At 37.0% G+C, this 13,122-nt stretch overlaps 1 protein-coding gene across 1 annotated transcript; it reads left to right on the top strand.

The window, feature by feature from the left end:
• The first annotated feature begins 1,347 nt into the window (after positions 1 to 1,347).
• On the top strand, positions 1,348 to 12,841 carry APELA (apelin receptor early endogenous ligand). The gene is made up of 3 exons (XM_066360927.1): positions 1,348 to 1,589; positions 3,278 to 3,367; positions 12,261 to 12,841. The coding sequence occupies exons 1-2, from the start codon at positions 1,517 to 1,519 to the stop codon at positions 3,364 to 3,366; spliced, it is 162 nt and encodes a 53-aa protein (XP_066217024.1). The 5' UTR covers positions 1,348 to 1,516; the 3' UTR covers position 3,367; positions 12,261 to 12,841.
• Positions 12,842 to 13,122: the final 281 nt, after the last annotated feature.

The raw sequence follows: 13,122 nt of genomic DNA, 5'->3' as shown, positions 1-13,122 counted from the left end.
GCAGTTAAGGCAAAGACTGGCCTCTGTTAGGGAGAAATACTGACCTAGGACATGCGTACCAGCCATGAACTACTTTTAGTTAGAAAGTTTTAATTTTAAAATGTGGTAGGTTCAACCCCTGGTCAGGGCACATAGAAAAACAGATTGATGTTTCTCACTCTCCCCCCTTCCTCTCTCTCTAAAATTAATAAATAAATTGTTTTTAAAAGAAAGAAAGTTTTCATTTCAGACCATCTCATGTGGTTACTGTAGTCTTTGAGTCTGTAAGGCCACCATGCAGGCCTCCCCTGAGCTTGTCAGGTGTAGTATGTGGCCCCTTTCTTGTCCCCAGTAGGCACGCAGGGAATTTTACATACTGACTTACAAGATCAACACAAATCATGCAGTGATTTCAAACCTCAGAAAGCCCAAGGTTACATAACAACTACCTGAATCTAGAGAAGCCAAATGCAACAAAATTGCTGGTAGTTCATAAAAGCTACATATGCTTTAGATTTGGTATTTTGACTCTACATGTGTTTCAAAAGTGTATCTACACAATCCTGTTGGTTTACTTGATAGTACAGTAATTTAAGTTTATAGCAGAGAAGAAAGCACTTAAAAAGATCTTAGTACACATGTGCAAGACTGGCTTTTGTGTCCTCTGAATTTGTCGATAAGTATCTAATTTCTGTGTTAGCCTGGTATTCTACCACATATAAAATTTTTAACAGAACACAGATTTAATCCGTTTGTGGCTTGTCTCAACTTCCATTTTTAAAATCCTGGACATATTGTAAATAAAAATTATCTCCATTACTTTTTAAATTACACTTTACAAAATAAAAATATAAATGTTTCTCAGATTTATTTCAGAGCATTCTAAATCCCAGGAATGTTTATTGATATAAACCTGCATAGGTTAAGCAATTTAGAGATTTAAGATAAATAGGCACCACTTTGCAGTAGATTTGGTGATGAGAAAGCATTTCAGCACATGTTCTGCCACAAAGCATTTGGGAGTCTTGAGTTAGAGCTTCAGAATTCCTTCTGAAAAGGACAAAAGAGAGACTTCCTGTCATTTCCACTGGTTTCTGCATATGGGACCAATATGGGCAATACAAAGTTTAAACGTATGCAAATGATGAGGGGAGGAGGCAAAGCCATGCCTGGTTTTACATATTTCTCCAAATCCAGATTGCATGAAGTCCGGCTCTTCTAAAAGCTCCAGAACGCCACTGAAGTTACAGCACGCTTGAATGGTTTATTTCACCAATATTTGCTTATGGAAATGAAGGGGAGTGACAGAGGGGGAGGAGGAGGGGAGTGGAGGAGGGGCCGAGGGAGGTTCTGACCACAGCACAGCACACCAGTAACCTTGTCTGATGTGATCATTAACCCTTGTGGAAAACGCAGCTGGCAGTTCTCCGAGGTTTGTCATTAGAATGTGAGAAGAGCCACACAGATACTGCTCAGACTGTTCGAAGAAGTTTGATTTACTTTGAGACCTACTGCTCCGTTTTAGAGTGGCAGAAAAATGAGGTTTCAACAATTCTTTTTTGTATTTTTAATTTTTATGATGAGTCTTCTTATTAATGGACAGAGACCAGGTAAGATTGATATATTTGTACCAACTAACTTGTTTTTATGCTTGTTTGTGTCTGTGGACCTCTGAGTGTGATTGTGTTTATGTTGAAAATCACTTAGGTGTGCTTAGGGATAGAGGGGTGTGTAGGATTTCAAAAATATGCTATCTATCCTGTTAAGTTAATTATTTGGATATTTTAAAAATAGCTGGATATTAAAATGATGATAAATATTTTATCATTATTTTTCTAACTTTAAAGAATATTGATTCCTTAGTTATTAGAGATATGTCCTTACAAGTAAAAAGGAATAGAAATGTTTGGTTCATTCATTACAGAGGTAAACAACACTTAATGATTTCTAAGTAAATGCAAAATTCAAAGCAGTTTATTAAAGAGTATGTTGTTGGCTAGAATGGAGTACTGTTAACTAAATTTTGATAACATATAAAAATCATAATGGGACAGGTTGCAGATGAATTCTTAAAATAGGTCAATAGCTATTATTTCCAGTTATATAATTAGACATCATTTAAAACAAAAATGTGCAATTTTAGTATTATTGTGTTTATAAAGTCAAAAGTGTCAAAAATATGTATGGTCAAGGTAAATTTTCTTTACATATTTTTCAAAGATGATATTAGTTATATTGCTCTTATCTAACAGGAAGTTAGTACACAATCTAATATGCTTTTATTTCAAAACTAAATAAGATTTCAAAGGCTGGTAAGTAAAAAAAAATAGTTTTCTAACTCATGAAAAAGCAAACCCACACTTAAATAGAAAGGTGATTATATTTATATCCAAATGTGTTATATTATTCACTTGATAATATAATTTTCCATTTAGAACAAAAATGGTACATAATTGGTTAAAAATTCAGTCTTGCCATTTAGTTAATCAGAAGTTTGATCGCTGAGGTTATTTCAAATGGAATTTCATGGTGTGCCCTTTTACATAAATAAGAAAAAAGTTCTAAAGTAGCAACTCAAAAAGCATTCTTCCTGTTATAGCAATTGCTATTTAAGCTATTTCTACTTTTCTGAAACATGGAACACCTTGGACAATGTCCTTGTAAAATATTTGTGATTAACTCACTACATAAAATAAAAGGTCCAGGAGCACTGAGGGAGAAGACATGTAGGAGGGAGAGGATATTATATACTATATGATCTTGCTATTTACATGAACTGTTGGGAATATACTGTATTTCCCCATGTATAAGATGCTACCATGAATAAGATGCACCCTAATTTTGGGGCCTGAATTTTGAAAAAAGAAATGTATTACATAAAGTTATTGAACTCATCTTATTCATCATAAAATTCATACAGCTTATCACTGTCAAAATTCCCATTCATTAGCTTGTCCTCATCTGTACCTGATGATGAATCACTGTCTTCAACAATGAGCGAAAAACAAGCGTGAAAAAGCGGGATATGCAAGTAAAAAAAAAAAACTACTATCACTGTTTAAGACGCACCCAGTTTTTAGACCCCAAAATTTTCCAAAAAATGTGCGTCTTATACATGGGGAAATACGATACCTCATATATTTGCATCACACTAATTTTTTTGTATCATAACTGCATCTAAACCAATAGCAAATAATCATATTATAGTCTGAATCTAAATATTCCTTTGCATCTCCCAGACTAAACAACAGTTAATTTTTTTTTGAAATTAAGTAATTTTTCTCTTTTTCCTCCACAGCTAATCTGGCAATGAGAAGAAAACTGCACAGACCCAGCTGCCATCAGAGGAGATGTATCCCTCTCCACTCACGAGTGCCCTTCCCCTAAGGTACTTCCGGTGGGAAGCAGCTTTCCTACATTTAGCCAACGTTCCAGATTGGATATACATACCAAAGAATGCTTATTCCTATTTTGAAACATGTGATAATGGCTTTATGGTCATGTCAGTTTAAGGGATACATGCTGACAGAGGAAACAGTGAAATGACATGATGACTGAAAATAGTTTGATAAGGAAAATCTTGATAATTGTTGAATATAAATAATAGTTATATGGGTATTAATACTAATCTGTATGTTTGACAATTATAATTTAAAAGTCAGGCACCAAGAGAGATCTGACCTGTGGTGACACAATGGCTAAAGCATCGACCTGAAACACTGAGGTTGCCAGTTTAAAACCCTGGGCTTGCCTAGTTAAGGCACATATGGGAGTTGATGCTTCCTGCTTCTCCCTCCCTTCTCTCTCTCTCTTTCTTTCTCTCTCTCTCTCTGCCTCTTTCTCCTCTCTAAAAAGTGAATAAATAAAATCTTTAAAAATAAATAAATAAATAAAAATCAGGCCCGAAGACAATATAGTTATGAAAGTGTCTTTAAACATGTGTTTTGAAAAACACTGAATAGCTCCCTATGTTATCCAGAACAAGCATATTTTCCGTTAAGACCACTATGTACAATGGATGTTTTTGCCCAGCAACATCATATGAATGTATTTTTCCTGAAAATCATTCTTTTTTTTTTTTAATTTATTGATTTTAATGAGAGAGGGAGAGAGAGAGAGAAACAGGAACATCGATCTATTCCCATATGTACCCTGACTGGGGATCGAACCAGCAACCTCCGTGCTCTAACCAACTGAGATAACCAGTCAGGACAATATTTCTTTTAATATATAAAATCAACTTAATGGCATGGCAGCTTTACAGCCTCACTCATAGAACTGATCTTGATGGTTGCATCTTTAAAGATAAATTCTGAATAGAATTTGACTCCGCCCTCCCTTTTCTTGTTGAGAAAAAAAAGAAGACGATTAAGAGACCAAAGATTTCAAACCACCACCATCATCAGGAATACCATCTGAATCAATCAATTTCAAACACTGCCCAAGTTTATGTTACTTCACACTGAAAATAAATAACTTGGCATTCCATTGTAACTATTTCAAGCTCCTTAAGTCATAAAATATATCTTCATTTAAAAATGCATAGGTGTATTCCTCGGCTGGTTAACATATGAAGGCAATTGCTGTATTAGCTAGTCTATAGACTGGAACATTTACGGCACTATTCATTCAGAGGAAAGAATGGTTGGTATACCGATTGTTTAATATGTGCTTTTCAAAGCCAGTGAAAGCTCTGAGTAGGACATTAAAAGAAGGAAGAGCAATTCAGTAATAAGCATTTTGCAGTAAGCATTGTCATGGGGACTAAAACAAAAAGCTAAGTTCTCTGTGCCTGTATCTGCAACAGATTACCCTTTGCTAAACACAAATTTGGTGCAAGAATCCAGAAAGATACAATAAGATGTTCTCAAAAAGACAAATAGTAGAGGCTTAAATATACTTTTTTTTTTGAGGCTTAAACTTGCTTTAAAAGGATTTTACATGTTTTAAAAATCCTTTGCTGTGCGTTGATAATGCATTTCAGTCTCACGTATAAATAAGTAATGGTAAAATCTCTGCTAAGGAGGAGTGGAGAAGTTCAAAATTTTCCCAGCACTCCCCCACAAATAACAAAGAGGAGAGAAGGCATTCACAATAGCCAGGGAATTCCTGCATATACAGAGCAGGATACCTTACATAACTGTGAATAAAAGCCCTCAGCCACAGGTTTTTCTGCAAACCACCTGCCATAAACACTGGTGTTGCAAGTAAACAAGAGCAAGTCAGGAAATTTGAATTGTCAAAGTTATGGAAAAATTTTGACCTACAAACCAAATTTGTAAACTGAAGGGAGACTTGAGTGAAGGCCATATAAACAGTTTAATAATAGCAGTCCGTTACAAAATTAGGCTGATTCCCTCAAAGAACTACTGCTCTATTTATAGCACTGGTTGTATCACTGTTTAGACTAGTCCTACATTCCAGCTACAGTTCTTTGAAGAATGTATAAAAGCCTTATTTTGGAATCCAGAAATAGTATACGGAGCAATGCGAGATAAGCCTGAAATAATTTTTATTTATATTTATATTAATATATTTTATATTTATTATTTCATGAAATATGTATTAATATATTTTACTTATATTAGATTTCATATTATAGCCCTGAACCAGTGCTACCTTCAAACTTGATAGTATAATTCTCACTGTCCTAAACATTTACACATTTTTTATATGTCTTGCAACAAAACATCTTGACAACCTGACAATTGGGTAAAGGCACTATAGACCAAGGTCATGGAACTCTACCGCAGAAGAGTTTATTGCTGTCATTTATTCCTCTGTTTTCCTGCATGCTTTAGATCAGGGGTCTCAAACTCGCGGCCCGCTGAACAATTTTGTGCGGCCCGCAGACTAATCCACAAAGTTCAAAATATTTTGGATAAAATTAAGTAAACCCGTGGATTAGTCTGCGGGCCGCATGCGGCCTGCGGGGCCGCAAGTTTGAGACCCCTGCTTTAGATAAAACCGCGTGTGGTTGGTTACTTGCTTCAGTTAGGAGCAAGTAAAACTTATAAGATGGGTAAGGTAAGCAGTTAACTTTGGGATTTTTCCAGATTAATCCTTTACAGTGGTTTCAACTTTTAATTCGCTTAATAGGAATGTTCTATGAATGTCAAATTTTTCAGCTTCTAGAACCCTCTAAAGTGAACCTCAGTAAGAGTTCTTAACACTTAAATAGGAATGGATAATCAAATAGAACACCTGTGCAGCATACAATTCCTTTTTTTTTTTTTGGTATTTTTCTGAAGCTGGAAACAGGGAGGCAGTCAGACAGACTCCCGCATGCGCCCAACCGGGATCCACCCCGCACGCCCACCAGGGGGCGATGCTCTGCCCATCCTGGGTGTCGCTCTGTCGCGACCAGAGCCACTCTAGCACCTGGGGCAGAGGCCAAGGAGCCATCCCCAGAGCCGGGACCATCTTTTGCTCCAATGGAGCCTCCGCTGCTGCGGGAGGGGAAGAGAGAGACAGAGAGGAAGGAGAGGGGGAGGGGTGGAGAAGCAGATGGGCGCTTCTCCTGTGTGCCCTGGCCGGGAATCGAACCCGGGACTCCTGCACGCCAGGCCGACGCTCTACCACTGAGCCAACAGGCGATGGCCTACAATTCCTTTTCTTGATAAGTTTTTTCTCAAAGAAGTATTTTGGCATCACATTCAGCCCTAAGTGAATTAGAGTGGAGAAAAGCAAGGGAAAGGGTGTGGGGAATTCCAAGCTTCCAGGTCAGTGTGAGAGCTCCAGAGTGGAAAATGGCGGAGGGGCTTTATACTCTAATGATTTCCGCCTTCCAACAATAAAATCTTACTACATCAAAGCTTTTATTTATAAATGTGTACTCTAGATAACTGCATACACTATTCGTACCTGCCCTATCTAGCTTTTTAATAATGACTGTAATATGTTTTCATGGTGTAAAATTTTCTCTAGCAGTATGGAAGTATGTAAAGTCAAAAGTAAAAGTCTTCCTATCCTCTTGCCATTTTCACTGACCAGAAGTAATGACTATAAAAAGAATTTTGGTAAAATTATCTTTTATAAATTGAGACCAACCTATATTCTATTGCCACTCTTTAAAAAATTTTTATTAATTTATTGGGGTGACATTAATTAAATTATATAGGTTTCAGGTGTACAATTCTATAATTATCACCCTTGATTACCATTCATAATGTAAGTTTTTCTAGTTCTCTATTTTCTGACTTATCCTTACCCTTAAAAGTCATGGACTTCTTACCTTCTTGACCAAATCTCTGCCCTGCCTCCCAACTCTTGCCACAAATGTCCTATTGTCTAGCCCGTCCTCACGCCATTCTGCCTGTTTGGCTGAACTGAACCCAACTTTTGCGCTGCCCTGGGCACGGAATCCCTGCTTCACTAGAGCACGTATCGCCAACTTCAGCAGGGCTCTCTGGAAAGTACTCTTCTGCTTACGATTAGGTGCCTCTGATTCCCATTTATCTATATTTTAAATCTTTAATAATCTCCAGTTTTCTTAAACTTTTTAAAAAAATTTTATTGATTGATTTTTAGAGAGAGAGACATCAATTTGTTGTTTTACTTATTCACACCAGCATTGGTTGATTTTTTTTTAAGATTTTATTTATTCATTTTAGAGAAAAGAGAAAAGCAGGGGAGGAGCAAGAAGCATCAATTCCCATATGTGCCCTGACCAGGCAAGACCAGGGTTTCGAACCAGTGACTTCAGTGTTTCAGGCCAACGCCTTATCCACTGCACAACCACAGGCCAGGCTAGCTATTGGTTGATTCTTGTATTTGCCCTGACTGGGGATCAAACCCACAACCTCAGCATGTCAGGATGATGTTCTAACCAACTAAGCACCCCAGCCGTGGCTCCTTAAACTTCTTAACCTTCTCTTGTAACCCACAGCAAGAGAAAATTCCTCTTCCCAGAGAAAATGGCAATAATTTAGTTGCAAAATCAGACCCCGCCCACAAACTACAAACATCTACACTTCTATTTTCTCTTCCTTGTCTTTCCCTAACAGATTCCTCTCCTGGGTACAGTTAATCTCTCTACACCTCAGGAACTTTGATTCAACAATTACTCCATTTCTTCCCCAGAATATTCCTCAGTCAAAACTGATCTATTTTATCTGGGGGGGGCGGGGGGAGGGGAGTGCACCATTGACCATATTGTGTTCTCTCATGACCAACCCATGTCCTATACACAGCCAAATTTCTTGAAAAGATGGCTCTTTCTTGTCCTCCCATATATTGTCAACCCAGTGTTCCCTGTTACATTCTGGAAAGAATCCCTAGTTACTTTCTCCTTCTCTAATCCAGTGAATACATTTTGGTCCTGATCTCAGTTGTCTCGCTGTAGGTCAAAGCACAGAGTGGATTTTCCTTGGTTTCAATGACATCTTCCTCCCTTTTGACTATCTCTGGAACAAATCACTGTTCCTTTCAGGACCTGTAATGCTTTCCAAATGCTTACTCAGAAATATTGTTGCTGTCCTACGGGCTCTTCAAGCACATGGTTACAGGATACATGCAAATGTCTACCGTGGCTTCTGCCCAGCTTATTCTTATAACTCAGTTCTCAGTTCCAATATTATAGATGTCATCAGGAAAAGCTTCCCTGATCATCCTTTGCATAAAAAAACAATAATAAGAGAAAGTTTTAAAAAAGTCAAGCAATACCTCTCTCTACTCCGATTTTTCTTTTCCTGGTTTGTTTCCCTTCCATAATACCTAATGCCACCTGACATATGTTTACTTTATTTCTACACTTGATCTTAGCCAAAAGGCCGAGAAGCGATATGTTTACTTTATTTCTTTAGTGTTCCCTCTTTTCATTAGAATATAAGTTCCATGAGAACAGAGGCTTTGCTTTGATCATAGCTATATGCCCAATGACTATAGTAAGTTCTCCAGAAATATTTGATGAATGAATGAGTGAATAAATGATGAATACCTAAAACAAAACTTTTCAATTCCTCCCACTCAGTTATTTCTCCTGTGTTCTCAAAATTTGGAGAGTTATAAAGATACTATATATTAGATGTTTACTATGTATGAAATATATATATGTTACTGTCTCAAGGTAAATTTCTGAACACAGTGACTTAATATTTAGTTCCAATTGGTTTCCCAGAATTATCATTTCTACCTTGAAATATATATGTTTTAATGTTCCCTTCACTTCATCTCAATTACTATCTTAGTGTCTGCTGTCTCTCTCCAACATGACTTCAACACCTTAACTCAGGGTAGTCAACCTTTTTATATCTACCGCCCACTTTTGTATCTCTGTTAGTAGTAAAATTTTTTAACCTTCCACCGCTTCCGCAGTAATGGTGATTTATAAAGTAGGGAAGTAACTTTACTTTATATAATTTATAAAGCAGAGTTACAGCAAGTTAAAGCATATAATAATAATTACTTATCAAGTATTTTATGTCGGATTTTTGCTAAGTTTGGCAGAATAAATCTTTATAAAACCACTTACTATAGTTAAATCTATCTTTTTATTTATACTTTGGTTGCTCCGCTACTGCCCACCATGAAAGCTGGAATGCCCACTAGTGGGCAATACGGACCAGGTTGACTACCACTGCCCTAACTGATCACTCCAGCCTTCAGTTCTAGTTCTGGAAAGTCCATTTTTTGTTATATCATCTGATTTTCCCAAACCAAATTCAATCATGTCACACCTTAAGGGTCCCTGTAGCTTTCAGGTCTGTGAGAACTCCCATAGTTTAACAAACAGCACCTTACAAAATGTACCTCTTGAGCATCATCTGTCATCTCTTCTCCCCTTCCTTTTCCTGCAGAAACGAGAAAAAATTAAGACTGTTTTGGACTTCCTAGATCTGAGCTCTGGACACATAGCTTATTCCTTGGTGATCATTGATGAGTAATTTATCCTCTCTAGGCCTCCACTTCCAGACCAGTAAGATGAAGCTAGTAAGGGTACTTCACTTTATCATAACCACTCCTAACACATAAGTGCTAAATAGTGGTTAGAATTATTATTATTACCATTACTTTAAAGTCATTCAGTTCTTTACCTACACTTCTGTCTGCAATGTCCTTTCTTTTTTTTAATTATTTTAATTTTATTTTATTCATTTTAGAGAAGAGAGACAGAGAGAGAAAGACAGACGGAGAGAGAGAAAGAAAAAGAGAGAGAGGTTAGGCCAGGGGACATTTCTTGAAGGATGAACTGATAGAGAGGAAAAGAAATAAAGGACATTGCAACCTGACCTGTGGTGGCACAATGGATCAAGTGTCGACCTGGAACGCTGAGGTCGCCAGTTCGAAACCCCGGCTTGCCTGGTCAAGGCACATATGGGAGTTGATGTTTCCTGCTCCATCCCTGTTCTATCTCTTTCCTCTCTCTCTTTCTCTCTCTCTCTCTCTCTCTCTCTAAAAAAAAGTGAATAAATAAAATCTAAAAATGTAAAAATAAAAATAAATCCCTTTAAAAAAAAGTTCCCTGACTTTGATACCCCAACCAATTATATTGATATTAGATGCCCACTTTTTTCTCTCAGCACCATTTGTATATTTGTCAAAGTACTTGGCTCACTGCATGATAATGTGTTAACCGACTATATTCTTCACCTCCTCCCTCAGAATGCTGTAAATTTCCTAAAGGCAGAGGCAGAATGTGGTAAAAATTAATATTTGTTAAGTGGAACACCCACAGTACAGAAAGCTGAGCCTTAATTCAACAGCTGACTATAGACAAATATGTACAATAGACAAGTTGAATGTTCATGGCATGCCTGAAGGAACCACATGGGGAGGTCAGGGCAGAATGGAGAAGGAGAAAAAGAAAGAGAAACAAATGGAATCTGGACACATGCCTGTGTTAAGAGTTTATGGGTAGAGTGCTTTGGCACTCCTGGACTAGGGCTGAATAGATAAATTCAAACCAAAAGAGGTAGGTTTTGGTAAGCTCCACAGGGGTCTATCTAAGTGGGAGGAGTGGGAGGTAGGGGAGATTACTGATCACAAGAGTTGTTGGAAAAGTCATATCAGGAACTTACATTTGCTTCTGATTTTGTGACTGCTGTCTAGGACATGTGTTTGCATAAAGGGGTTATTATCAGTTTAAGGTCCTTGCAGGCTGAGGATAGCTTACTTGGTCCAAGCATTGGCCCCAGACAGGGGCTGCCAGGTGGACCCCAGTCGGGGGACATGTGGGAGTCTGTCTCTCTATCTCCCTTCCTCTCACTTAAAAACAAAAATCAATTGACCATAAACAGCAGGGGGTTATTTCTGGACTCTCAGTATTATTTTATTGATCCATCTGTCAATCCTTATGCTAATACTATGTCTTTTTTAATTTTAAAAGAGTTTATTCAAGCCAAACAGATGACATATGTTGAAGAATGAGATCTCAGATGCTCCAATACTATGTCTTGATGACTATAGTATTATATCATGTTTTTAAACTGAAACTGTTGAGTCCTCAATTTTATAGTTCTTCAAGATTGTTTTGATTATTCTAGTTCTCTTGAATTCCCATAAGAATTTTATGATCAGCTTGCCAAGGTTTGCAAAAAACCATCCGTGATTTGGATAGAAATTGTGTTGAATCTGTAGATCAATATGGGAAGTACTGCCATGTTGACAATTAAGTTTTACAATCCATGAACATGAGATGTATTTCCATTTATTCATATCTACTTTAATTTCTTGCAACAATGTTTTATAATGTTTAGAATACAAGTTTTATACTTTTAATTTACTCTTAAGTATTTTATTCTTTTTCTGGTATTATAAATAAAATTTTCTTTATTTTTTTTAATTGTTCATTACTAATGTATAGCTATATAATTAATTTTTGGTTATTTATTTTATATCCCTTTTTTGTGACAGAGATAGAGAGAGACAGAGAGAGGGACAGACAGGAAGGGAGAGAGATGAGAAGCATCAATTCTTTGTTGCAGCAACTTAGTTGTTCATTGATTGCTTTATCATATGTGCCTTGACCGGGGTCTACAGCAGAGCGAGTGACCCCTTGCTCAAGCGAATGACCTTGGGCCCCTGCTGGTGAGCCTTGCTCAAACCAGGTGAGCCCACACTCAAGCTGGTGACCTCGAGGTTTCGAACCTGGGTCTTCCATGTCCTAGTCCGATGCTCTATCCACTGCGCCACCACCTAGTCAGGCTTGTCCTCTATTTTATTACAATTATAAAATTTTTATAACTCATTGTTTATTTAAAAAATTAAGTATGGGTAAATTGGTTTGCTGAATAACATTTCTTATTATAGTATGTTTTTTCTCCTCTGCCTTTCAAATATAGATCTTCCCTTGCTAACTTCACCCGGTCTGCCAGATGAAGAAGAAGAGGAGTAAAGGAACGCTACTCATTCACAAAATAGTGTGCTTGCTCCTTTTCCTGTATGAAAAGGAATAATTTGAAAGCACCTGGGATGTCTTCTTAGTTTCACAAGATTCTCTTCTTCCTGTTTTCTTTTAGAGAGAAAATAACATAAATTCAAAAGTAATTATGGTCTGAAGCACAATTATTTACCTGCATAACTAAAATCTCTCATCTTATCTGCATATTATAATTCTTACATGGGTTTAACTTTTTTTAATTCCTCTTTTTTCTTGGCATGGCTGGGTAGTTCATTTGGTTAGTGTCATCCTGATATGCCTAGGTTGTGGGTTGATCCCTGGACAGGGAACATACAAGAAGCAACCAATGAATGTATAAATAAGTAGAAAAACAAATCAGTGTTTCTCTCTTTATCTCTCTCTCTCTCCCTCCCTCCCTTCCTCTATCTCTAAAATCAGTAAAAACAAAAAAAAAAATACTTTGTAATGTCTTAAGATTCTGTAATAGTAAAAAGTTCAAGAATTTAAATTTTTTACATTCATATTCCTATAATTCTTCAAAAATATTAAAATAATTTTGTAAATGTTTGAGTGATTTTTTTTTACTTTTTTTTTTTTTTTTTTTACAGAGACAGAGAGAGAGTCAGAGGGATAGACAGGGACAGACAGACAGGAATGGAGACAGATGAGAAGCATCAATCATTAGTTTTTCGTTGCGTGTTGCGACTTCTTAGTTGTTCATTGATTGCTTTCTCATATGTGCCTTGACTGCGGGCCTTCAGCAGACTGAGTAACCCTTTGCTGGAGCCAGCGACCCTGGGTCC

The sequence above is a fragment of the Saccopteryx leptura genome, chromosome 1, assembly GCF_036850995.1.
Source record: "Saccopteryx leptura isolate mSacLep1 chromosome 1, mSacLep1_pri_phased_curated, whole genome shotgun sequence".
NCBI classification, from domain to species: Eukaryota; Metazoa; Chordata; class Mammalia; order Chiroptera; family Emballonuridae; genus Saccopteryx; species Saccopteryx leptura.
This window is presented reverse-complemented; position numbering and strand designations above follow the sequence as displayed.

What these genes read in the sequence shown, in the direction of transcription:
- APELA (XM_066360927.1), top strand. Translation starts at nt 1,517, where the DNA reads ATGAGGTTTCAACAATTCTTTTTTGTATTTTTAATTTTTATGATGAGT. An exon ending in TATTAATGGACAGAGACCAG is followed by an intron (nt 1,590 to 3,277) that starts GTAAGATTGATA and finishes TTTCCTCCACAG; the next exon opens with CTAATCTGGCAATGAGAAGA.